This window comes from Leptonychotes weddellii, chromosome 12 (assembly GCF_054177405.1).
Source record: "Leptonychotes weddellii isolate Sample4059 chromosome 12, ASM5417740v2, whole genome shotgun sequence".
Taxonomy (NCBI): domain Eukaryota; kingdom Metazoa; phylum Chordata; class Mammalia; order Carnivora; family Phocidae; genus Leptonychotes; species Leptonychotes weddellii.
In genome coordinates this window covers 4,135,198-4,162,422 of record NC_138380.1, presented here as the reverse complement: position 1 = coordinate 4,162,422, position 27,225 = coordinate 4,135,198, and the positions used below count along the sequence as shown (strand labels likewise).

The 27,225-nt window shown below is 47.5% G+C and overlaps 1 protein-coding gene across 8 annotated transcripts in view; it reads left to right on the top strand.

The window, feature by feature from the left end:
• The window catches only part of ACTR3B (actin related protein 3B), a 72,769-nt gene that overhangs the window by 21,486 nt on the left and 24,058 nt on the right, over nt 1–27,225 (top strand). For 3 of the 8 annotated variants that reach the window (XM_081799792.1, XM_081799790.1, XM_081799791.1), the window contains 6 exons: nt 6,728–6,803; nt 7,706–7,801; nt 9,288–9,395; nt 12,069–12,212; nt 15,276–15,449; nt 17,030–17,122. In XM_081799792.1, coding sequence (XP_081655918.1) covers nt 7,757–7,801; nt 9,288–9,395; nt 12,069–12,212; nt 15,276–15,449; nt 17,030–17,122 — 564 coding nt within the window. In that variant the 5' untranslated portion in view covers nt 6,728–6,803; nt 7,706–7,756. The remainder of the gene's footprint in view (nt 1–6,727; nt 6,804–7,705; nt 7,802–9,287; nt 9,396–12,068; nt 12,213–15,275; nt 15,450–17,029; nt 17,123–27,225) is intronic. The other 5 variants (XM_081799796.1, XM_081799788.1, XM_081799793.1 and 2 more) reach the window with 4 other exon arrangements.

Here is a 27,225-nt window from a genome sequence, read left to right as displayed (position 1 = left end):
ATCTCCTAAAGGAACAGCTACCGGCAGGAAGTGTAGAAGAAATGGAGGATTGAGGAAGAAATGGATTTATGATTATGTTTCTCAGAACCTTTGAGGATATTGCCCTTAACTGAATTCGATTCAGGAACCAGGAGAACCTAATTATAATATAAACGTTCCCTTAAGTGGAAATACATAGCTTTTAGTGTAAATTCTTCACAGATGGTGAATTGTTTGGCAGTAAGTAATAAAAGTGTAAAAAACAGTCATTTAAACAAGTTAGGGGTTTTATTTTTCTTTGATAGCAGTAGTAGGGAGGCCAGTGCTGGTACGGCAGTTCTCTGGTGTCATTAGAGATCTCTGGGCTCTAGTATCTTTAGCATATGGCTCCCACGATAAGGAAGCCTCATGATCACAAGTTGGATACTGCAGCTCCAGTCATCACATCTGCATTCCAGGAGAGAAGAAGGGGTTAAGGGCAAGGGGAGTCTACGACTCAAGTCCTAACCTTATAAGGTGCTTTCCTAGAAGCCATACTCTTACCAGCTTTTGCTTCTTATTGGCCTGAACTTACTCACTTGGTCTTCCCTGTCCACAAGGAAGTGTGAGAAATGCGTCTCCTCTGGGATCGCTGCCACCTCCTGTGAGTGATCGGTGCTCTGTCAGTATGGCAGAGGGGAGAATGGATACTGCATATGATGTGACTGCCTATGAGGACAGTGGCAAAACAAGAACTGAGCTGTTTACAAAACCCTGGCTGGATCCTACCTGTGTGGAGAGGGCCATCCACTCCGGGGAGCCAGCGGGCCAGGGGAGGGCCCTGTCAGGGTGTGCTGCTTCTGCTCCTGCGCGGGGGCTCTCTGGCTCCTGTTGTCTCCCTCTGTGGATTCATAAGACAGGAGGTTGTCTTAGGAGTTCCTGTGGCCTTTCCCCAGCAGGCCGCGACCCAGGGCTTCACCCCTCCCATTACGGAACTGTGATTATGACAGAACGTGTGGAGGCCATCTCTGGGACTTCGCACTGTCCTGTCACAGGAATGGAATGACAACGTCTGGTATCTTCACATGTGTTTTGATGATGCAGTCAGTACGGTGTCCCTGGCGCCCCCCTGCCTTTCTCACGCAGTTTCCATCACTCCTGCTTAATGGCCCTGCACTCATCTTCCAGTGGATGCTTCCTGTCTGTTCAGTTCTGCTCCTTTTAGATGTTTACTATGTTTCCAATTTCTTGATTTTGTTAGAAACAATACGGTCTTTGCACATACAGTTTCTTTCTACATTTAGAGCATTTTTTCTATAAAAAGAACTACCAGTGTTCTGGGGTCCAGAAGTATTAATACCGTATGAGTCTTTAGCTTACTGCCTCGGGTTCTGTATGCAATGTACAGAGGCCACTCTGTACTCCTGTTAGCGATGGTTGATACCATTTCTGATTATTTGATGGAGTGAAAGTTCACCTTGTTTTTAATTTGCATTTTTTGAGAACTTTGTAAACATTTTTCACATCTGTACTGGTTGTATTACGTCCTGTGAATTGCCGGTTCATGTCCTCAGCTCTCGTGCATTTCAGTGTTTTATTGCTTCTCTTCCTGCTATGATTTCTATGAACTTTTTTCTTAGAAATTTTTTTGTGATAAAATGTACACACTATAAAATTTACCATCTTAACTATCTTTAAGTGAACAATTAAGGGGCATGAAGTACATTCACACCGTTGTGCAACCATCAGCACCCTCATGTCCAGAACTCTTCCTCTTCCCAGACTGAAACTGTCCCCATGAAACACGCATCCCCGTCCCCTCCCCCAGCCCCTGGCGCCCACCCCTCTACTTTCTGGGTCTGTGAATCTGACCACTCCAGGGCCCTCCTGAACGGGCATCACACAGGATTTGTCCTTCTGTGACTGACATATTTCTTTGCATGATGCTCAGGTTCATCCATGTCGTAGGAGGTGTCAGGACGTCCTTTTTAGGGCTGAGTAAGATCCCGGTGTATGCATGTCCTGCGTTTTGTTTATTCTGTGAGCTCTTGCAGATGATAGGAAGCTTTTGTCAGCACCAGATTATGTTTTTCTCAGTTGATTTTTTTCCTTGCTTTTGTAGGCTTATGTTTTTTGAACATCTATAACTTTATTTTTTTTTTTTTTAAAGATTTTATTTATTTATTTGACAGAGAAAGACACAGCGAGAGAGGGAACACAAACGGGGAGTGGGAGAGGGAGAAGCAGACTCCCTGCCATGCAGGGAGCCCGATGCGGGACTCGATCCAGGGACTCCAGGATCATGACCTGAGCCGAAGGCAGTCGCTTAACCAACTGAGCCACCCAGGCGCCCGAACATCTATAACTTTAAATTTTTATGTAGTAAATCTATTTTCCTTTGATGTTTATATCAATCTTCATCCATTTGGGGTTATTTGGTACATAATTTGACACAGATTTTAAACCCAGGAGAGATCCGGGGAGCCAGGGTTAATCTACTCTCTGCTGGTGGTATCTTCCTGGAGGCTCACCTTTTGCTCCAGACCACGTAGGAAGCTCCTACCTGGTAGGCAGGAAGCACTCCTTGACTTATGTGACCTATGCTCATGCTCTTCCGACATTTTAAACCTTTCTCTCCCCCTTCTGTGCAGCTTAAATGCCCCCCTTATTTTTTTTTTTAAGTAAACTTAACTTATTATTAAGGTGCTTAGATTCCTGTTAAAGGGGAAAAAAAAATGTAGATCTCTTTAGTTAATGTATGTTATTTCTGCTGGTCTGAATAACATTTACTGATAATTAGAGCTGAATTTCTTGAATACATGCTATGTGCCCAGGCTCCCTGCCTCCCAAGTGTTTACATGTATTAACTCATTTATTTCATTCTACCAACAACCTTGAGGCGTAGGTAGGTAGTTATTAGCCCCAATTTTTAGACTGATAGGAGGTTCCTTAAGAGAGGGACATTGTAGCCAATATTGTTGGACATCTGCAGCCATTGATCATGTGCTTTGAATGAAATAAACACTAACATTTATAGTGTTAAGCATGTGCTGGGCACTTCACAGGTATTAACAAATTTACTCTCCGCCGTTCAGGGTAATAAGCACATTAACATAAGTAATATATTGTTGAGTGACTTTTAGATCCCTTATTTACAACCTGCTTTTGCATATGACTTCATTGCTTCTCTCCTGTGTTTTAAGATTGCTTTCTCTCTCCCATCCAGGGAATATATTGCTTCTAATTACAGTGATTAAAACTTCCTTGTGGCACTGTGTTTGAGCCTTGTACCGCTTGCTGTGCAGGAGTCTGAACCAAAGCATGCAGCTGGCGGGTCTCTAGGTTTGTTCATTTGATGAGGTAATACAAAAGCACAGCATTCAAAAGGTGCGGAAGGATTTCCAGTGCAAAGTAGGTTTCCTTCTCCCCTCTGTTCTTTTTTTTTTTTTTTTTTAAGATTTTATTTATTTATTTCAGAGAGAGAGAATGAGAGAGAGCACATGAGAGGGGGGAGGGTCAGAGGGAGAAGCAGACTCCCCGCCGAGCAGGGAGCCCGATGCGGGACTCGATCCCGGGACTCCAGGATCATGACCTGAGCCGAAGGCAGTCGCTCAACCGACTGAGCCACCCAGGCACCCTTTTTTTTTTTAAAAGATTTATTTATCTTTTTATTTGACAGAGACACAGCAAGAGAGGGACACAAGCAGGGGGAGTGGGAGAGGGAGCAGCAGGCTTCCCGCTGAGCAGGGAGCCTGATGCGGGGCTCGATCCCAGGACCCTGGGATCATGACCTGAGCCGAAGGCAGACGCTTAGCGACTGAGCCACCCAGGCGCCCTCCCCTCTGTTCTGGTTCCCAGACCCTCCTCCAGGAGGAAGCCACCTTTATCAGTTCTTAACCAGCTAATTGTTTCTCTTCCCAGAGGTAATTGTGTACAGGCATATGGATTATACATAAACTCTTGTTTTATACACATGGTAACAAAGTGTATACCTTGTACACCTTGTTTCTTTTTTATTCAAGAAAATAAAAATGTTGTGACAAACATGTGATGTGAAATTTACCCCCCCGACCGTTTGTAAATGCGTAGTTCAGTCGTGTTCTCTGTTCACATTGCTGTGAAGCGGAACTCTAGTCCGTGTCCGCTTTTGCCGAGCAGCCTCCATGCCTGGGGGGCAGCTCCCCGTTTCCCTCCCCACACTGTTTTCTAAAAAGTTTTTGTTAAAAATCACTGACACCAAAGAACAGTTGAGCATGTGTACGACTTGGAGACGCCTTTCTCTCATGTAGCAGCTTCTCACAGATTGTTTCCTGGGGGCACAGAGAGAGCTCGTTCTTCCTAATTGCTGTGGAGTGTTCTACTCTCTGGACGCCGCATAATTTACCTAATCGCTCCCTTCAAGATGGCATTTAGGTTTCTCATCTTCTCATACGACCAGGGCTGACGTTCGCCCTCTCTGGAGCATCTTGCTTTAGATGGCTGTCTTGCCTACAGAATGTAACTTGATTTTCTTTCATGGTCTTAGCTGAGAGACATTTTTTCTTTTTAGTAGGTGAGTTTCTCACTTGTGTTTGCTAAAGATTTTAGTAAAAATAACTCACTTTCATTGAGCCCATTCCATGTGCCAGGTGCTGCTGTACACAGTTTACTTAGACTCCATCTGTCTTTCCAGCTCTGTGAGGTAGGTACTAATTCCAGACAGAGAGAGAAAATCACTTTCCTTTTTTTTTTTTTAATATTTATTTATTTATATTAGAGAGTGTGCACACAAGCAGGGGGAGGGGCAGAAGGAGAGGGAGAGAATCTCAAGCAGGCTTCGACTCCCTGCTGAGCGCAGAGCCTGATGCGGGGCTCGATCTCACCACCCTGAGATAATGACCTGAGCAGAAATCCAGAGTTGGCCCCTTAAATGACTGAGCCACCCAGGCGCCCCAGAAAATCACTTTCCAAGCACAGTAAAATTGAAGGCTAGGATTTAACCCAACTACTGGGACTTCAGAACCCTCATGTGAACTCCACTGGTCTGGCCTGCAGCTACGTGACAGACATGCTTGCTCTTTGATGAGCTATTTTACACTCTGTTATGCTTTCTCTGTTTAATGTGTTTTCTTTATGTGTTTATTTTTTAAGACTCCGGCTTGGTGGGGTGCCCGGGTGGCTCAGTCAGTAAAGCGTCTGCCTTTGGCTCAGGTCATGATCCCAGAGTCCCGGGATCGAGTCCCGCATCGGGCTCCCTCCTCGGTGGGGAGTCTGCTTCTCCCTCTCCCTACCAGCTTGTGCTCTCTCTTACTATCTCTGTCACTGTCTCTGTCTCTCTCTCTCTCAACTAAATAAATAAAATGTTAAAAAAAAAAAACAAACCTCTGGCTTGGTTTTCTCTTTGCTTTGTAGTGAGTGTGTATTCTTTCTAATAATTTGGTATTTTTTTTAAAACATTTTTTTTTTAAATATTTATTTATTTGACAGAGAGACAGCGAGAGGGAACACAAGTAGGGGGAGTGGGAGAGGGAGAAGCAGGCTTCCCGCTGAGCAGAGAGCCCGATGTGGGGCTCGATCCCAGGACCCTGGGATCATGACCTGAGCCGAAGGCAGACGCTTAACGACTGAGCCACCCAGGCGCCCCTAAAACATTTTTTAGTGTAACTATGATTGTATATATTTACCTGGTATTTGTTTAGGGGTGATTAACTATTTCCTACTGTGATTAGTGAGCAAGTTGGTACATTTCCACATTTTCTTACCTCCTCTTCCTTCCTTCTACCTCCTGCTTTTGATTGGTTGTTACTGAACTTGTTCTCATATCAACATTTATAACATGATGTGTACTAATGTGATCAGTCTAGAACGATGTGTTTACTTCCATGATAAGAAGATATCACTGTTTTTATATTCTCTCCTTTTCTTTTATACCTCTCAGCTTGATATTATTTCTGCTGTTTTAATTTGTAACATTTGCATTCTATTGTATAAACCCCAGAAAAGACCAGTCTTTAGTTCTACATCCTACATGGATTAATTGCTCACTGTAAGTCTTTGGCTGTACTTTGTGCATTCTTTTTTTTGGCTGAACTTTATCTTCTGGTAGAGTTAATTCACTTCTTCAAGTTCTTTTATGTTTAAAGATAATTTTGTTTTTGTAACATGCTTGATTGGCAGTGTGACCATATGTAGAGTTCTTGGGTCACACCTTCCTGCTCAGAAGACTATATATATGGCCCCATGTGTCCCAGTGTTAAATGAAGCTCTGCCCCTTCCCCGGGGCCAGCTGTGCTTTTCCCACTTGAGAGGTTTCAAAGTGTGTGCAAACTGCCGAAACAAAGTACCACAGGCTGGGTGTCTTCAACAACAGGCATTTGTGTTCTCACAGTTCCGGAGGCTGTAGGTGCAAGATCCCGGTGCTGTCAGGGTTGTTTGTGGTGAGGGCTCTCTTCCTGGCTGGCAGGTGGCCACCTTCTCGCCATGTGCTCACGTGGCCTTTCCTCTGTGTTGACGTGTAGGGACGGAGAGAGCTCTCGGGTGTCTCTTCCTTTTCTCATGAAGGCATTCATGATAGCGAATTAGGGCCCTACTCTTATGGCCTTGTTTAACCGTGATCACCTCCCTAGAGGCTCCATCTCCAAATACAGTCACTTTGGGGGTTGGGCTTCAACATATGAATTTTGGGGACACAGTTCGGTCTATAATGAAGGGTCATGTGGACTTTTTTGTTTTTGTTTTTTGCCAAAAGGCCCAGAGAATTTTTATTTATTCTTTTTTTTTCTTTTTGCAGCGTTAAATGTGATGTATGTCCATATTTATTGACATGGAAAAATGTTCACAACATACTGCTGAATGACAAAAAGCAGGTTTATTTATTCTTTTTATCTTTCTATAATCCTATTTGATAATGATGATTTTAAAATGGATATTTGAGTTTTTCAAGCTGTTCTTGGTCTTGATTTGTATCTGCTTTGTTTTTATATCTTCCTGGGCATGCGTGTTTTGCCTGCTGTTTGTTTTTCCTGTTTTCTCTCTCTCCCCTCTTGTTTTCTTTTAGTATTTCCGTATGGTGTCTGGCTGGTTTCTGTGCGTACTTTCCTCACCTCTGAACTCTGGGGGAGTTCTTCCTGGACTGTGTGCTGAGCTCAGGCTGGGCTGGGGGCCGTGCTGAGTATGGGTGAAGCTGCCTCTCACCTGCACTTTCCTGCCTTGTAGCTGACGACGAGGATGTTTCCTCTGACCTTGCCTCATGCGCTCTGAGGGCAGGTGGGGCTTGGGAGGCGTCTCCAGCTCTTCTGCTCAAACTGACATTCTGGTTCCAAGCCAGGGCTGACTCATGCTTTTGCTCTTCTGTGGAGAGCTCTATTCTTTGCCTGGGATCCAGAGTCACTGGTGTTCCCTCTTGGTGTTTGTCTTCACGTGTCTTGGTTGAGTTTTTACTGCACTTGGCAGTTTGCTGCAGGTCTTTTCAGTTTCAGGGTATTTTAGATATTATGTTCTTGAAGAAAGAATTTCCTTTTCTGTAACTTGTTCTTGTTTTGGGGTGGTTAATAAGAGCAGAAATGTTTTGAGAGGTCTTTGCCATCTTAAAGCTTTTAAGACCCACACCAGATTTCTTTAATTAATCACTGTAAATATACTCTATCTGTAAAATTAGGGAACGGTACAGCATCCTAATTAACATGCTTTTAGGTTAATTTTTTCCTGGCTCTGATTTAATTACAGGAAATTTGGGTGAAGGCTAAATATAGTGAATGTTTTCTTACAGACAGAGCCTCCACTGAATACGCCAGAAAATAGAGAATATCTTGCAGAAATTATGTTTGAATCATTTAATGTACCAGGACTCTACATTGCGGTTCAGGTAAAAACAAAGTTATTTTTACAATTCCCAACAGACCTTAGCTGTCCAGCGGTGGGAGAAACGGTGATTCCAGAGGCTCTCCATGGGATGATGGTGCGCTATGTTCTTCCCTTTCCCACTTCCTCAGCTCACACCCCAACCCCACTCAGGTTTGAGCTCAAACACTGTAGAGAATGTGTTCTGTGGTTTAGTTTTTACGTTTACGCTGTTGATACAGGATTTATCTGGCTGTTTTTACATGCATTAAAATCCAACGTATTTCTCTTTGGGTGACAAGATCGGGAAGTAGGTGTGGTTCTTTTTTTGACTTCTTTCACTCCTGATCATAATAGAGAAAAGATACTATAGAGTCTGTTAAAAAATAAAAAAATACTTTTAGAGGGTCCCCCCTATGGATTTTGGGCTCCTGTGGTTCCATGAACTTACAGAACTTCCTTTGAAGCTACTTGTTCATAGCATGGGGATTTTTGTTGGTTTTGCTGGTTATTTGTCTGCCGTCCTATATAAAGGAATTGGCTGAAATTTTGGGAATAATGAGATAGGTGTTTCCCAAAATATTTTCTGCATCAAACTAGTCCCTTTTAAGGAAAAGGAGGAGGAGTTGCATAGGAAAATCATTTGGGAGATCCTGCGCGCTGTAGCCTGCACTTGGTGGTTCACAGTGAGTAGCAGAGTAAAGGCCCTGAGAACGCCTGCATTGAAGAAATCTGTTCATTCCAGCACTTCCGAATTTATTTAACCAGAAGTCTCCTCTTCCCCGGATTATTTACATCCCATGGAGTAGGGAAGTACTTTAGAAAACACTGAACCACAGCCAGGTGTCAAGGTTGCTTGGAGAAGTTTTTATATGAGAACAGATTCTTAGGCTTCATCTCAGACCAAGGCTTTCCAACCTCAGTGCTTCGGAATGTGTAGTTCTGCGTGGTAGGGGCTGACCTGTGTGTTGCAGGATGTTTAGCTTTCTGGCCTCTACCCACTAGAAGAAGCACTACCACCAGCCTCCCCTTCTCCAAGTGCGACAATCCAAAATGGTTCGAGACGTTGCAAAGATCCCCTGGCTGAGCACCACTGCCCTGGTCCTACCAGATTAGAGTTTGTGGGCGTGAGGCCTACTAATCTGTTTTTTAAAAAACTCCGCAAGTGATCTTACCGCAGCCCATCTGTGGACCCACGCTGGGAATTAGTGGCTTAGAAATTAAAATCCTCTTACTCCATAGTGAAGTTTCTTTCCCACGGGCTTTCCTTTGTAAACGTTTGATTTACTTTATCGAAAACTTGACCCATCCAGTTTAAGTATACTAAATTTGTGTGTTGTGCAATTTGGAATTTGAATTTTGGAGCGGCGGGGGGAGGATGGAGGATAGGGAAGGTTGAGAGTTACTTGGAGTAACTAAGAAAGAGCTTGTCAGTGAGCCTGAGAACAAGCAGGCAGAAGACTTGAGAAACATTTCCCTGTGTGCTAACAGTTTCTGCGTCCTTTATCCAGGCAGTGCTGGCCTTAGCTGCATCCTGGACATCTCGGCAAGTTGGGGAACGCACGTTAACAGGGATCGTCATTGACAGCGGGGATGGGGTCACTCACGCTATCCCAGTGGTAAGCAGGATAGTCAATGCGTCACTCTCTGTAGGCCTCACCTAATTTTGAGGTAAGGGTAGAAATGAAAGAAAAAACCCCTTGTGTAATTAAAATACCACTTTAAGAGTCATGGCTGTACTTAGAAAAGGTAACAGGAGGTTTGAAAACCAGGTATAGGAGAAAGGACAGATGCCCCTTCACCGTGGCATTGGAGGTTCTCAGTTTGCAGTGGCAGATGTCCGCAGTCAGGGCGTCTGCCGTGGTTTGGACTCCGTGGCCTCTGCCGCTCCTCTCACTGTAGCATCACCCGTGGGGTTTTCCCGGCTTACGTGCCGAGCTGCATCTTGGAGACCAGATTGTCGGCGTGGGGCACGACCACTTGTTCCGTGACAGGATGTGTATGGCTTTGACCACCTCGTGCTTTAGAGGAATAACTTCTTGTTTTTTTAAAATGTATTCAAGAACGAAGGAGAGATTATACATTTTGACTCACAGAATACTCTGCAATGTCACTTTTTGGTTTTAATTTTCAAAACATTAGAGAAGTGACTCCTCATTCAGGCTTCAAGAGACATCTGTAGTCAGGAAGAAGAAATGCCGGATTTGTCCCATGCTCCATCCTGGGGCCCCTGCTGGAGAGGGGTCGGGAGAGACAGGGCAGGCACCGGTGACAGCTGCAGATCCTGGGCTGGGAGTACTGGGCCTGTCTCAGTACACTTACTCCTCTTCTGGGTCATTGTGAAGTGTTAGTGCCACTCAATCTGTAACGCTGACTGGGAAATTCTGGCATCGGGCTTCTCTCTGAGATCATGCCCTCAAACCTCAGTGCAGACGGAGCCCCGGGGGTGGGGCTGCTGGAGGGCCTGCTGCTTGGCCCATCCCATGTCTCAAATGAGGAGAAGTAAAGAAAACAGATTTCACATAGTGTACAGGTCCACTGAGGAAGTGTTTTTAAAAATTTTTATTTGTGTCTTTTTATCAGTTTTTTTCTGATTGTAAAAATTACATTTGTTGTACAAAATTTGTGTAAAACAGAGAAATGTGGAGAAGAAAGTAACATGACCCATAAATCTGCCCAGAGAACCGCATTATGCTTTGGTTTGGAGCACCTTCCCAGTTCTTTTTCTTAGGTGCACAAGGATGCACACTTTAAGCAAAATTGGAATATTCTATGTCTGGTTGTGTATTCTAATTGTATAATACGATCCTGAAGTTATGTTTTGCATATTGACTTATCCCTACTATTTTCTCTTATGGTTAAATATTCTGTGAATATTTAATAATTGCATATAGCCCATCATGTAGGTATGGGATAATTTACTCATTTATTTTCCTGTTGTATGACATGTAGGGTTTTTTTTTTTTCAATGTTTTTAATGTTGTGATGAAGCCAATACTTAACGCTGGTTGACTTCATTTTAGAAAATGCTACATGTAATGCATAGAATGTAATAATTGTGAATAGTTTGTGTTAGCTAGTATTCTTGTGAGTTTAAGTTAATCTTTATTACTTTAATAATTTGTACATATCTTTTATTTCCATCTTAAATATTTCACAAATAGCTTGGACACTGTGGAGAGGCCAAATCTTGTCTTACTTCTAGAGTTCAGGTACATCAGAAAACACACGAGGGGAATTCGGGCACCTGTCCTTGCAGCTTAACTGCTGATTGGGTCTGGTGCTGGTAATCCTTAGCTCCGACCTGCCCGTAAGGTGAGGTTGGCAGTCACTTCCATCCCCCGTCTCCCATGGGCACGTGGCATAGAAGCCGGTGCTGGAATGTGGAGCCTGGAGTGTCTCCTCTTTTCGGATGGAACTGTGGTAGGAAGCCGTCTACTATGGCCACCAGCCCCCAGAGAGCAAGCGGGCTGTGGGCCCAGGCCCTGGCTTCCGGAACAACTTGTGCCCCCCGAATGGCTGGTTGAGGGGCTGGGGCCGGCCTGCGAACTCTGCGCCGCAGTCCTCTCCTGGTCCCCGCAGTCCAGCCAGAGGGTTCCAACTCCTGACCAGCACTGGTCTCAAACTGCACCGGGTTTGGGGTAACTTATCAGAATTATTCCTAACAAGTGCAGCTCTTGGTACAGTAAATGGGACCATTTATCAAATATCGAGTACATCCCCCAAACAGTGCTATGCGCTTGACTTAAACTGTGTTTAAGTCTGTGTTGTAAACCACATGTGGGGTATTGTTTGCCCCATGGTGTGGATGAAGGTTTTGGGGCTGAAACGCGTTGACAGGCTTGTCCGTGGTCACTCAGCGGACAGTCGTGGAACCAGGATTTGAACCCAGGTTGTCTGAGTCTAAGCCCCATGTACTTAACCAGATTGTTGACTCTTAAATATAAGTAGGTTTATAGTTGGTTTAACAGTTTATAGGTAAAGTTTTTTCCTTGTTGTTAAAGGAACATAAAACAGTTTGCTGTTCTGACAGACGGCATGACTTTTTGGAAATGCACTGGTTTTTCTCTTCACTTTTCTGATGTAATCATTTTGGTTGCTTACAGAGAGTCTCAGGTTATATTAAGGGAATTGTGCATGCAGTCATTTTAAAAGACCTCCAGTCCTGAGCTTTGCCCGGCGTGGGGATTCAGTAAATGCTGTGCTACAAGGGGGTAGGAAGCAGAGAGTCTGGGGAGCTCTGCCCGCTAGAGTTACTCATTCCCGTCGTTCTGCCTCCTCTTCTTCCCTAGGCAGAAGGTTATGTCATTGGAAGCTGCATCAAACACATCCCGATTGCAGGTAGAGATATTACGTATTTCATTCAGCAGCTGCTAAGGGAGAGGGAGGTGGGAATCCCTCCTGAGCAATCACTGGAGACCGCAAAAGCCATTAAGGTAAAAACAGATGGGAAATGGGCCGGTTTGGGGGTGAGAGAGAAATGGTGTTTGGACACTTGCCCTTCTGCCATCACCCCTGCTCCCACCCTCCTTCCTCTCCCCTCCCGAAAATGTGGGTCTTATTCTGTTTGCCACTTGAGTCAAGGGGCTGAAAGCCTCAAAGCTTAGCCTTTTCCTCTGAGCGTGTGAATGCTGTGGAGGTTCTGGCCGTAAATGGGAACAGCTTGATAACTGGTATTGAGCACAGGGTGCATGGAGTACAGCATCATCTAATTGGAGCCTAATTAGATGGAACCTTCAGTTAACGGAATGTGCCTTCCATATCTCCCTCTGTGCTTCATGTCTGGAATAAGGAGTAAACCCCAGCAACAGCGGTGCTGGGAATTCGGCCGAGTCAGCTGGTACTTAGACTGATGGCTGGTACTCGGGTGAGGTTCTGTGTCCTGAGAATGACAGTTGAGAGTAGTGCCATTCTAGAATCTCAGGTCATTAAACAAAATCCATCTGCCTTTTCTAGACTCTGGTACCACGCTGGAGAAGTCACAGGACGTTTTGCAATTTAAATCAGTAAGATTAGAAGAAAAATGGCTCATTGGTCCTTACTTAAAGTGTCCACGTGACCTGATCCATCAGTTTAGTCTTTGTATTACTCTGTATGTGGCAGCTGACAAACCCTTTCTGAAGGAACTTCTCTTTTTAGGTTTCAAAATCAAGACAAATTTTTTTTTAACCAAAATGCAAGAGACTTTTAGTAATACGAGGATAACCCTCATGGATGAAGAGGGAAGGGTTTTGTTTATTTTCGGAGAGGAATATAATTTTGAAGTGTGACGTGTGACCATGAGCATCTCCTGTTTCATTGAACACATGCTTGTTAAGGGGAGGCGAGCCTAAACCCCCACCTCCCATCTAAGCACCCAGGAGCAGGCTGGTCGAAGAAAAGTCATCAGTGAGGACCCCATGTTTTGCATGCCGCTCTTGGTAAAAACTGGTATTTTTCAGACAGGGTGCGGCTGGTAGGATGGCTAGCTGCCCCAGCGTCCCTAGGACTGGAGTGTCAGGGCTTGGGTACCCGCAGGGCTAGAACAGTTTGCCCTGGGCAAACCTGGGGGCAGAGGTTACAGCAGTATTATAAGACTTTCTTTTTAGACTAAAATATTTCCCAAGATTTTCCCTTTTTCCTTGCCTTTCGTCAACGAAAGAAATTTGGATATTTGATCCATGTTCTCTTGTCACCCCAAATCTGTCACTAATGTGAATCAGGATTGAACTTCTTGTCCCTGACACTCAGGGGTCCTCCACCTGGTGACTGTGAAAGTTCCATTTTTAGTAAAGATTTCTGAGTATGATGACGTGTGCAGTCCTGGTCCTTGTAGCAGTGTTTACTCTGCTCACAGGCTGTCCGGGGTCCAATTGTGGCCCTGAAATTGGAGCTTGCCATTCAGGTTGTGACCATGTCTTGCTCAGCAGTGAAGGCCGGGCGTCCTCCTGTGCCCTCCGGATGAGCTGTGCTGGCCCTGTTGTGTGGCTGAGCCTGCTGTTCGTTGTCTCCTCTCTGCTTTCTGTAAAAGAAAAGATTCTGGCAAGAGTGGTTGGGAGGTACCCCAGTGTCATGTTACTCCCGTGGCCGTCCCCCATGGTCACGAGTAGGCACACAGCATCCTTGCAGCAGGTTCCAGAATTTAAGACTCACACTGCCACGCTCCAGCCAACTCGGTTGAGGCTCTTTATGGATCCGTGAAGCCAGCTGAGATGCCGCAGGAAACGGACCAGGCCTCTGACAGCCTAACGTCTTTGTCTCCAGCCTGGTGGCTTTAGAGTCATATTGCCTGACTCACCCTCTCTCTAGCATCAGGGAGCGCAGGGATGGTAACAACCCTGGCTTGTCAAGTCTCAGAATTGTGCGAGAGTCTATTAAGGATGGTATTAGAATACATTTCGGGAATTCTAAAGAACTTTGGACTTAATATCAGGAAAACACCTGCAGAGGTCCTCCCAAAATGCGTAATGAGCACGAGCTGCGTGCCCGACGCAGTGCCGCTGGTGAACAGAGCCCGCTTGGCCCACAGAACGCTTACTTGCAGAAGCTGGTACCCCAGTGCCACCTGCTGGTTTGCTGAGGTCAGCTCTGGGGACAAAGATTCCCAGTCACACGTTACCAGATGCTGAGGGGACGCTGGGCGCGTCTCAGGTTGGCTGCCGGTGCCGGCTGCCGAGCATCAGCGGGTTCTCATGCAGCAGTAGCGTATAGGAGCCCCGGTCCTCCCGTCTACATCTGCCTGTTCTGTTTTCTCGGGGGCATCCACCACCTTGTAACATACTGTGTCACTTACTTATTTACCACGGCCGTCATTTACTGTCCAGCTCTCAGCCAGAGCGTATGTTCCAGCGGCAGGGCTCTGTGTGTGTTTTGTTCCTTTGTAGCTCCCATGTGCCCGGGCCCTCAGTAAATACTTGTCACAGAGCCCGGGACCGTGCCGTGTCAGACTGCACAGCAGGCTCACAACCGAATTACTGGTCATGGTAGGCGTGAGGATTAGTCTACTGCACTCAGCGCAGGTCTGCTGGTCCAGAGGGGGACCTCAGAGGAGTAAAGGAAAGATGACACAGGACACTTAAAGATTTTTCTTTATTTATTTGAGAGAGCGAGCGAGAGAGATCACAGAGGGAGAGGGAGAAGCAGACTCCCCGCTGAGCAGGGAGCCTGGCGGGACCATGACCTGAGCTGAAGGCAGATGTCAACCGGATGGGCCCCCCAGGCACCCCGAGATAGGACACTTAGTAGACATTTTTAGACATTGTTTCAGATCATATGGCAACAAAATGTGCTAAAGTAAGGCTGAGATTTATAGCTGAGCTACTGAGAAAGCCGACTTACATGTCCAGAATCGAAGCATGGTCCCGTCGGCTGTGAAGGAGGACAGAAAGGAGGCCTGACGGCACGTCCACACACTGTCGTGCTGTGTTTAACGCGTGGGGTCACTGGGTATTTGGTAGCGGGAGGAGACCCTGCCTAGTTAATGCCTGTGGACGTCTCTTTGTTTGTGTTCGTGTCTGCAGGAGAAATACTGCTACATTTGCCCTGACATAGTCAAGGAATTTGCCAAATACGACGTGGATCCCCGGAAATGGATCAAGCAGTACACGGGTATCAATGCGATCAACCAGAAGAAGTTCATCATAGATGTCGGCTATGAAAGATTCCTGGGACCTGAAATTTTCTTTCACCCAGAGGTGAGATCAGGTTTGCCTTTGTGTGTGCAAGTCAGGCGTCCGTGGAGCGCTACTGCCACCTTGTGTGTGTGGAGAGCAGTGTGAGGAGGGCTGGTGTGCCCGCGCCAGGCCCCACGCCAGGCCCCGTGCCGTCTGCCATGTGTCCATGTGTCCGTGTGTCCGGGCGGCTGTTTCAGTTTGCCTCTGCACAGACCCGGTTGTTAAATGGTTCATGACCGATCATACCGTGGGTGGTTGGGAAGAGCAGTAGAAGGAATGGAATTAAAATCAATCTCACACTGATGGGAAAACTAGTCAGTCTCAGGGACCAAGTGCAAGTTGCCTCTTTTTAAAAGTGGGGTAACGTAGACTCTTTCCGTCTTTCATGACCACCCTTCCTAGTCCGGGTTTTCACCAGGACTTTTGGTCCTGCGGGGCAGTTACAGCTTCTGTCGGAGGAGGACTAGTCTTTCCGTTAGTCAAGTAGTGTAAGGATTACAATGTCAGCACTTTAACTGCTAGTCACAAAGAATTATTACTTTTGCAGGAGCGGTAAGCATGAGGCAGCATTTTAAGGTTTAAATAGAAGGCATTTCATTTGTATTTTGGTATATTTTCCTGCCTAATTCAGTTTATATTCACTAGGTTACAGACTGCTGCCTATTTTTAGGTGCGTATATGACTGTTGTGTAGGAAGTGACACAGATGTCTGTGTTACTGTTACCTAATGGCATCATGCTCGCTCACGCATGCCTTTGGTGATAATGACCTAAAACAGACATGAAACGGACAGTGTCTGGTGAACAGCTAGAGAGCAACTGGGTGTTACCTTCTTTCCTTGAAACTAATGTACATTAAAGCTTTTCTTGATTTTTAAAATCTGCTTAAAATGCAATTGATTTATACTTTAGCGTATTTAACTTAGAGAATCAAGTATAAGATTGTTCACTCAGTAGCTTGATCATCACCATGTTGGTTATGTCATTTTAAAGCCCCCATCATCAGGTCAGGGGCACCTGGGTGGCTCAGTTGGTGAAGCGTCCGGCTCTTGATCTCAGCTTAGGTCTTGATCTCAGGGTCGTGAGCTGGGCGTGGAGCCTGCTTAAAAAAAATAAAGCCACCATCATCAGATAGGGTACCCCTGCGCCCATCTTCTGGCCCACTACAGTGATCTTTCATTGACTGTGGTTTTTTTTTTTTTTTTTTTTTTGGTTATATCTTGGCTAATTACTTTCAAGATACGAATATTCATAAGTGTTATGCTCATCATCTGCTCATGGTGTTTCTCATTATGTATCATGAACGTGCTTTTATAGTCTCTTATCAGCATGATACACCGTGTATTCCTAACGCAGGGCTAGCCTCTTTGTTCAGTTTGCTAGTTTTCCTTCACTAAACCCAGCCACCTCCTCTCTTGAGGGGACATATGTCTTCATCACTACACACAGTCACATGGGGTTCATTTGACATGTTATACATTCCAATTGAAGTTTTGAAAGGTATGGTAAATTCTGTATTTGTTAAAGGTACTTTTTAAAAAGAATTTTCTTTTGTATTGAGAGAAATGTATAATGTTTCTTTTATATTTATGTAAAATTTAGTTTGCCAACCCAGATTTTATGGAATCCATCTCAGATGTCGTTGATGAAGTAATACAGAACTGCCCCATCGATGTGCGCCGTCCGCTGTATAAGGTATAAGCTGCTTGGGTAAGGTGCTTTGATTTCATTTCAGCATTAAAGAATATGCAGACATTCCTGTTTCACTCTTGTTCGATAGTAGGCTTTGTTAAAGGCCAGTGTGATGGTAAAATATTTTTCTTAGACTGGGGATGACTTAAAGATTTGGAAATATGACTCAGTTAACTAGAGATATTTAATTTAAATATTCTAGGATTTTCTAGTCTTATCTGGCAAGCTATATTTTAAATTGGACAACCTTAACCATGTATATTGGTTGAAAGATGGAAGTGATACTTGCCCTCATGCTTTCCTTGAAATCCACTGGTCTTGTTTCGTGCATATGTAGGTTTGGTGCCAAATGTGATGTTGCCAGAAGTTAGAGGCTGAGATGAAACAGTCAAAGAGAAAATGGCCACGTAATATTTTCTCCAAAATTCTTTGATTGCGAGGAATTTTGGACCTTGAAATGAGAAAAATCTAGCCCATGTCATTGTAGGATAGAAGGAGAAATTGCTGACAGCCACGTATTGAGAGCAGAGGGTGGAGGTCCGTTGGCCTTCATCGTAAACTGGCTTCTGCCTGAGTGCGTCATGCTGTCAGCCGTGGGCCCTCCGGCTCCGGCCCACCGTACCCGGACTCGGGTGGCGGCGCGTGACAGGAGAGAGAATCAGGCTCAGGGAAGAGGGCTATTAAGTCTTGTTTCGTCTGTGCGGTGGAATACTACGCAGTTTTTAAGGAGCGTGAGGTAAATCATGTAAGTTCAAATTAAAAGATGTCTACAGTGTGTATTGTTAAGTGAGAAAGCAAGTTACACGATTTGCACATAGTATTATGTCATTTTATGTAAAAATAGAGTTTGCGTGTGTATACGAGAAAAGGAGTTGAATGATTGTGCCGTGTCTTTGGGGGTGAGGAATGGATAGCTTTTACTTTCTACTAGTGTTTTAAAATTATTGGAAATTTCATAGCTAACAAATGTTATTTTTATTATTGGAAAAAATTCACTATGTAGGTAACTTTTTATGGGTGAAAAAAATTATAATTCTATTTGTATTTGTTGCATATCTTAACATCTTTCTCCTCAAGTAAAGTGTGCGAGAAAGGGAAACTGAGGCCAGACTGGGGGATTGAGGCTTCGCGTTTGTACTGTTAGAGTGGCGTGGGCCCTGCTCCCCCTTCTTAACTCTCACGGGAGGCCGGCTGTGTCCCTCGTCCCCGAAGGTGAGGGGCAAGTGTGTTCAGCTCCCAGCAGTGGCTACGGATTGCTCGTGGTGGGGGGAGGGCTTTCTCATGACACTGTAGTTCACGTCCAGTGATTTCTAGGATTCTCGAAGAAGAGATGGCCTTGGAGACTGTGTGGACCGACCCAGAGGTGGGCGCAGGAGGCAAAGCTAGAGGTGCCCAGGCCAAGTGGAGCGGATCGCTCTCAGGCTTTCTTTGGTCCCGCTTAACGTCTCTTGTCGCAGGACAGGTTCCTTAACCCCAGTGACTGGAACTGGTAAGGTTGGGCGGGGAGGACAGTCTTTGCTGCTTAGAAAAGAGGAGACCGTCTTTCCTTTCACCGTGTTCTGCCCAGGGTCCCTCAAGGAGTCGGCCTCTTGTGTCTTCCCTTGTGGGGTTCCTGCTCCTTCCTGTCTGACCAGTAATTGCACTGGGATGCCATTTCCAGGTGCAGGATCTTTAAGTTGCTAACAGCAGTGTGCTCATAGCAGAGTCATCAGAGAGAAGAAGGATTACAAGTGGGAGAGGATATGACATAAAGTGGAGGAGGGAAAATGAGTTTTGGGGGCTGGGAATGAGAAAGTCTTCTGCAGAGGCTGCTCAGATCGGGTGCTTTGCCTCCTCACCACTCGGGGGATCTAGCCTCCAATTCCATCCACTTTCTAGACGCTTGCAGGTGACTCCCCCGTAGCCGCCACAGAAGCTGTATGTGCACAGGGGAAGCCTGTCCCTGACACTTCACCCATAGGGCTGTCGTCTCTCCCCGGTGGTGGGGAGGGTGTGAGCTTGGCCGCGGTTGTTTGTGCTGAGTCAGTCTTGTGCTCCTTCAGCCACGTGAGTTTTTCTGTGGCGGCCTCTGCAGGGTTATCCCGGCCTTTGTCGTATGGCCAGGCTCTGTGCCCTGTGGGGAAAGAGGGACGCAGAGGGGACCGCACCCCTGTGCCACCTTTGTGAGATACCAGAGGGGACTAGAACGTGTTACGGGAAGACCTAACCCTGAGATCTTCTGTGCTCAGCAGCGGAGGTTTCCTTGCTTGCTCAAGGGACGCAAACGGTGTGGGGCGGCACCGCCTGGAACATCACCTCACAGGTCACCCTGCGGTGCTGGTAGGCCCCCCCACTCTCCGTGGGCATCCCTGTCACGCGGCCAGCTGTGCCGCTGGGCCTGGGAGGTGGGGAGGGCGGTGGAAGGTCCGCTGGGCACCGCTGTGTCCGCTATGGCCACCACGAAAGGGACTTTTTTCCAAAACACGGGCTTCATGGGACATCGAGAGGCCTCCAGACACCTGCCAGCAAGGGGCTGTGGCAGGGCTTTCTCCTCAGGGCGATTTTTCTGCAAAGGGCCAGGTGGTAACATTTTTGGCTTTTCAGGCCACTGGTTCTGTGTTGCATTTACTCAGTCCTGCCAAAGCTGCCGTGGACGACGCACGGACGGCAGGAGGAGCCTCTGAAAACATCAGCCTGTGGTCGAGGTAATTACTTGTGGAAGCCCAACCCTAACACCGTCCGGACCAGGCCTCGCCAGGCTGTGTAGGTCGGGTGTGGCCTCTGTTCGTTGGCCCGCGGTCCCGGGCTGCTTTCAGGAAAGACGCCACTGTGTGAGGTCCCGACGGCTCTCCTGGGCTTCACGGTTCAGATTCGCTCTGTTCTTTTGGTCCCGGGGCCTGGCGGCATGGCTCGCCACGGGACAGGGATGGCCACGGAGGAGGCTGGGATGGCCTGCCAGCGCCACAGGGGTGCCCAGTGGGGTGATGTTCCGGGCGGTGCGTAGCCACGTAGGCAGGCCGCCCCTCCAGGCTCTAGGTGCTGGGTTCCTGGCCCTGGAGCCACCGTGCGCCGCCCCTCCAGTCCCCGCAGCCTCACTCGGGCTGCCGTGGTGGCTGACTCCGCAGCAGCGAGGCGCTAGAGGCCCAGCAGGAAGGAGCGCAGAGCCAGCCCCTCGCTGCCCCGAGGGTCTGCCCTTGGCTTCAGGCGTAGTTGTCTTCCTGTGGCCGGCTTGCTCCCAGTGGTGCCGTCAGCCCAGCCGGACAGGACTTGTGAGGTTACCAGACCTGCTCCCGGTAACTGCTGGTGGTTTCTTGGGAGGAGGCTTGTTTCGGGCTCTGTTGAAAACACCTGAGGCCTTCCTGGCCCTTGAGTTAACACCTTTACTCAGGCCAGCAGACAGGAAAGCAGAAATGGTGGACAGATGAGAGTAAGAGGTGGCTTTGAAAACTTAGAATCTTTATAAAAGCAAAAGAGCTTTTCATTTTTATTTTTATTTATTTATCTTTAAAAAAGATTTTTTTAAATTCAGTTTTGTTATATGTTAATCACCATACAGTACATCATTAGTTTTTGATGTAGTGTTCCATGATTCATTGTTTGTGCATAACACCCAGTGCTCCGTGCAGAACGTGCCCTTGTTAATACCCATCACCGGGCTAACCCATCCCCCCACCCCCCTCAGTTTGTTTCTCAGAGTCCATCGTCTCTCATGGTTCGTCTCCCCCTCCGATTCCCCCCCCCTTCATTTTTCCCTTCCTGCTATCTTCTTTTTTTTTTTAGCATATAACGTATTATTTGTTTCAGAGGTACAGGTCTGTGATTCGTTAGTCTTACACAATTCACAGCGCTGAGGAATTCTTTATCTCAGGAAATAAACTGAGGGTTGCTGGAGTGGTGGGGGGTGGGAGGGATGGGGTGGCTGGGTGATGGACATTGGGGAGGGTATGTGCTATGGTAAAAAAGATTCTCTACACCCAATGTGGGGTTTAAACCAAAACCCCGAGATCAAGAGTTGCATGCTCGACTGAGCCAGCCGGGCACCCCATAATTTTTTAGATGAAAGTAGTCCCAATCTAATTTTTATTTCGTTCTGGCTTGTAGATTAGAAGGATATGTATTTACATGCCTCCTTCTCTGTTCAGTTGCTACATTATGGAGGTGGGGCCTGGATGGGGGGACTCGGGTGAGGGCCCAGTCTTGGTTAGGCCTGTGATTTCCCCAAAAGGCCAAGTCCTTACAAGGAGCAGGTGCTTCTGGAAACAAGAAATTTTCAGCCCTGGCTGCTTATGGCCAACACCCCTGAGTGCAAAAATACACACATGCCCGGGCCCCACCCCGGAGATTCTGATATAACCAGGCTGGGCCTGGACATCTGGATTTTAAAAGCTTCCCAGGTGATTCTAATGTGCAACTAAATTGAATACCACTGTTAGCAACTAGTTCACTCTCGGATTGGTCAGTGTTTAGTAACTTTAATCTTTACTTGAGGGCAAAGCCAAGTTTGAGTTGCTTTGTAGTGTAACCGGATGTCTTCTACTTCTGAATTCCGTTTGTCAGATACATGAGTGCCCCACTAAATGCAAGACTCTATTGTTGCTAAATTAGAGGATGTGCCTATGAGAGGTGGTTCTTGTCTTCAAGAGCTTATAAAAAAGCTACAAATAATACTGAAATAATTTTAATGGAACCACTTGTAACAAGGTAAAAGGTCATTAAAGTGAGTCGTGCAAATTATGGTAATTGAGAGAAGGGGCAGATTGCATTTAATTGGAGGGGATCCCAAAAGGCTGCAGAAGGTGGCGGTTGAGCAGAGTCTGAAGGCTTGGCCCGGCAGGGGGTGAGCGGGGAGACAGAGCTTCCTAGGTGGCAGTGGGAGAATGGGGCAGGTGTTTCAGAAATCTGTTTCGGTGGATCCTAAGGTGGTACTGAAGGTAGATGGAAACAAATCTAGGACGGAGGGCAGGGCCAGCGATAAAATACTGTTAAATGTGCTTTAGCACATAGTGGGTTGGGAGCTGTTAAAAAGTCTTATTCATTATGTTTGTCAAGCAGATGTGAACACATCTTGATATAGTTCAAGGAATGATTTTTCTGTAACAAATGGCTTGAGTTGGGTATACATATTTTAATTATGGTAATGCCTTTTAAATCAGAGAAGCGTGTTGCAAAGTAAATGAATTATATTTATTATTTTCCTTCTTAATGTTGAGTAAGTTCAAATATCTTTAGTATTTAAGAGAGAAAAATACATATGTTAAGGTATTACTGTTTTTTTCCAACCCTTTTCTAAATAGGCCTTTTATTCAGATGAAATCCTGATTCGAGTCTGACATGTGAACAGATAAGAGGGAAACAAACCACAGGGTAGTGGACAGAGAAGGTTCCAGAACTCTCCTAGTCCAGCCCTGACTTCGCACTTGTATCCCCCGTAAGTCTCCGTGGTGCATCCTGCTGACATGTCCGGAACTGTGAGGTTCTCGCATCACTGGGGAGAAGCAGGGATGCCCATCACGGGGATGCCCATCATGGGGGTCCCGCCACGGGACGTTGACTTGCCACGCCAAGGATTCTCAGAAGCTCATTGTAACCTGAGTGGTGAAGGCATCAGTGACCCGTCCACTGTGTTGACAATGCCGAGTGGATGTGCACTGAGCACCTGCAGAAGGCCAGGCCTCCCCATAGGCCCTGAGGGCACAGATGGGCAGTGAGCTGTGAGGGCACAGAGAGCATGCTCACTCCGGTGGGGGTGTGGGGGAGAGCTCCTGGTGAGCAGTGTCTGGCCCGTGTTCTTACGCACTTTCCTGGGATGGTGGACACTGTGTGTGGTTTCATAGAGTGGCCACTCGCCATGTGTGGCTGCGGAGCTCTTGGGATGTGAGTAGTGCGACTAAGGAGCAGCATTTAGAATTTTGTTGACCTTAAACATAAACGGCCATCTGTGGCTAATGGCTGCCACGAGGGACTGCTCAGACCCTCTCTGTCCTGAAGGCTGTGTCTGAGCAGGGAATGCGGCAACAGGAGGGGAAGGATATGCTAGTTCGTGGAAGAAACCTGTTTGCAGGGCCAGGGGTGAAGGCCAGCAGAGCATGTGTAGGTCTGGAAGGCATTCAGCATCTCTGGACCGGACACGGGAGGATGGAGCCTGGGATGTGCATGGGGCCCACAGCAGGGGTGATGTGAGCTGCCGTGTACCAAACGGGGTTCAGAGGTGGTGTGGCATGTCCGCCTGGAGGGACCTCGCATGGAGTTCGTTTTTATCCTGAGGGTATTGAGGGTTTTGTGCAGGGAGGTGACACAATCTGATTTAAGTTTTAGAAGTGCTATACCAGAAGAAATGATTGGGGCCAGGAAGGCTGCAGGCCAGGCAGGTGGGTGCCCAGACTGGGGAAGTGGCGGGAGATATGGAAGAAGATGGGTGGGTGGAGAGAGATGAGAGAGAGGCTCTGGAGTGTCTGATGGTATTTTGATGAGGTGGGGAAGAGGTTTAGGTTTCTTACTTGCACATCTGGGAGGATGGGGATGTCATTTACTAGGATAGGAAATGCAGGAAAAGGGGAGCCCACTGAGGAGTCAGAAGATGAGTTCCAGCTTCCAGTGATACTGAGATGAATACATAGGCTGGAGGTTCAGGAATATCTGAGTTAGATTTTTGAGGATCATCGATGTGACTGTCACCAAGGGAGAGTATACAGGTGACAAGATAAGAAGACCTTGGGTCAAGTCCACAGGAAGGTCAGATTGTAAAGGTTGTGCAGGGTTGTGTTGTTACGGAACCTGGATTGGATCGCCCGATGGAAGAACCAAGTGGCACTCAGAGATCTTGGAGGATAGGAGGTTTATTTAACGCTGGCGGGCTCAGAGGAGAGTGGTCCCCAAAGGTCTGAGTCCCAAGCACAAACAAAGGGGGCAATTTATACACTTTTATTTCCACATACTGGGCACTGTTGGCACGTGCGCGAAGCAGGGCAGGGAGAGGAACCCGGAAGAGCCCCGGGACAGGGGCTGGGACTCCCTTGCTGGCTCAGTGGGCCATCTTAGGACACAGATTTCCCTTATCATTCCCCCCTTTGATGCCCCTTTAAACACCTAGTTTAGAGGCCATCATCTTCATCTTCTAAGGGGCGATAGTAAGGAGTAACTGGAGTCTGATTTTAGCAATTTGAGTAGTCACAAACCTAGTAAGGGCATTAAGAATACAAGGACCAAATGCTACTATGAGGAGGAGCATTAGGAGGAGGCGGACGAGGGGGGCAAACCAAGGGAACCATTGTGAGAGGGTATCCCACCAAGTTGTCCACTGGAGTGTTTCCCACCGGCGATGTACTCGTTCCTATAATTGGGTCATAGTTTCTAAGACCACCCCCGACTCATTAATATAGAAACAACATTCCTCCTGTAAGAAGAGGCAGAGCCCCCCCTTGCGCGGCCGTGAGCAAGTTGAGCCCACGCCTGTTTTGGAGGATCACTGAGGCCAGTGAATCGAGTTGGCGCTGCAGGGCCAGGGCTGACTGAGTGAGGGCAGAAAAATCCGCCTGAGTTGTTGAGTTAACCCCTGGTACTGAACCTGAGACATCCGACACCAGTGGCGCCGAGGGCAACACCTGACCTGGCTGGCAGGCTCACAATAAGAGGGATGGCCGTGGGGGAGTGTCGAGGGCGGCTAGGAAGTCTCCATATGAGTGGGGCATCGCTCCTGGGGAGGACTGAGAGATCAGGTAAGAGACTGACAAGCATGCATGAGTGATTGCGTGGGGTGATGCAGATGTATACATCTTGATCACAAGCCAGAAAAGTGTTGTTAGGCGCACAGACCTGACTGTGGCCCGTGATGGGAGAGGAAGAGTTGCCATACAGCGGTACTGGAGCCAGAAAGGGATAATCTGAGGTCCCTGGTGCCGAGGTGGGAGGTGACACGGTGGACTGGTTGAGGATGACACCTAGGTATTGGACGGGACCGGGCTTCACACAGATCCAGCAGTCAGACGCTAGGGGTGGATTCGAGTGGTTAAGCGCTTGGTGGGAGGCATTAATCATACCTAACAGTTGCGCTATAGATGCTTGCTGTGTGTGGATGGGGGACCCAGGGATGTGCCAGGGGGAGTTATTTTCTGTCTGACTCTGGGTGTTGACTGTAAGGCTTGGAGTGAACATGGACTTAATCATAAATTTGGCCATGGGGTCAGTCCCTATAGGGTGATACTGGCTCAACAGGAGAATGATTCCTGTAGCCCATGATGTGGCATTGGGTTCTGAGACCGAGAGGGTGGACGGTATACAGTGATTGTTAGAGCAAGAGGATGGGGTGTCGTTGCGTGACAAGGAAATCCGGATGTCACTGCGCTCTTTGAGGTGCCACCGCCTGGTGGACCATCGTTCCATTCTGGGCCAAGTCGCTACCCATGACTGACATCCCCAGGCTTGTGAGCAGAACTGAGGGTGGGTGTTGGGCTGTTGAGGCGTAGGGCCCCCACAGATGTAGATATCTACCAGCCGGTAACCTGAGTGAGGGCCATGGTAGGAACACCGTCTATGAGGTTCCCAGGAGGTATCAAGAAGCTGGCATCCATCAGAATGGAGGTCAACCTTTGGTGTGCACCCATCCCAGGTGGAAGAAGTCAGTGAGGGCGCTGGTGGGGGATTGAGGGGGATAAGCTGGAAAGTCCATTTGCCAGTAATGGTGATATGAGAGTTTGCCTCTCGTGCCTGGCTGGGCAGCTAGAGGCAGTGTGGAGGAACCGCACACCAGGTAGCAGAAGACCGGGACTGACTGGGGCCAGGAAAACCATGGTGAAATGTTCTCAGGAGGAGACAGCAGAAGGCCAGTAAAATAGAGGGAGCCATCGAGGCTAACCCGTCAGCAGATGAAACCCGTGGACAAGTAAGTGCAGTAATACACCCTAGGGACACCCAATAAGCAATGACAATAGTAAATCTCTGGGGGAAAGTCCAGTCAGGAGGGGCAACAGTGTAGAGTCCAACTCCCAAGATGAGGGAAATCACACCAGTGAGAGGGACCACAGTGAGCAGGTGTCCATCAGTTGTCAAAGGTGAAGCTGGAGTGGGTTCGTGAAGTCTGGCTGGACTCTCCACTGGTGCGGCTCTTCGTCCGAATGATGAACTTTCTTCACTCTGGAGTGGTGGACCCACGGGGTGACACCTGAGACCTTGAGGGCAGTAGGGGCGGTTAGAGCAACAGTGAGGGGCCCTGTCCTCTGCGGTTTGAGGGGGTCTTTCTTCCAATCTTTGACCCAAACTGAGTCCCCTGTCTTGAAGGAGTGTACCTGAGACCCTAAGGAGATTGGGGCCCTCCCGATGGTGTACTTTTGTAATTTATTTAGGGTGGCCCCCAGGGCCTGAAGCTGCTCCTTTATCCCTTTATCTCCAACCTGATGCAAGTTTCCTAGAAGGCTTCCCAAGCACGGGGGAGGCCGTCCATATATTAATTCGAATGGGGAGAAACCTGATGTCCCGGGCGTGCAGCGAGCACTCCGGAGAGCTAGGGGTAGCAGATCCGGCCATGGGAGGTTAGTCTCCGGACAAAACTTTGCTAAGATTCCCTTGAGGGTACAGTTCATTCACTCTACATTCCCTGAACTTTGGGGCCGGTAAGCAGTGTGGAGTCCCCAGGTGATGTTGAGAGATTTGGTCAAGACCTGTACAATGTCTGTCACAAATGTGGGTCCATTGTCACCGTGGATTGTTAACGGCAGGCCAAACCAGGGCACGATCTCCCGCAAGAGGACTTTAGCTACTTCCCGGCTTTGCTCCGTCCTAGTCGGGAAGGCTTCGACCCACCCAGAGTATGTGCATACTGTTACTAGGAGATATCTGAACCCCCTGCTCGGCTGCACATCTGTGGAGTCTACCTCTAGATCTTCGAAGGGGGTTGCTCCCATCCTCTGGACACCTGGTGGGGGCCGCGGTGCAGACCGAGCATTATGTTTAGCACATGTCATGCATCGTTCACTTGTTGCTCAGCACAGTGCTGGCAGCTGACTGATGTAGTAGTGCTTCTTGAGAAGGGCCTCTAATGCAGTTTTTCCCAGATGAGTGAGTCGGTGGTGTTCCTTGACCAGATGCCCTCCAGTTGCTGTTGGAACAAAGATGCGCCCGTCTGGCATCATCCA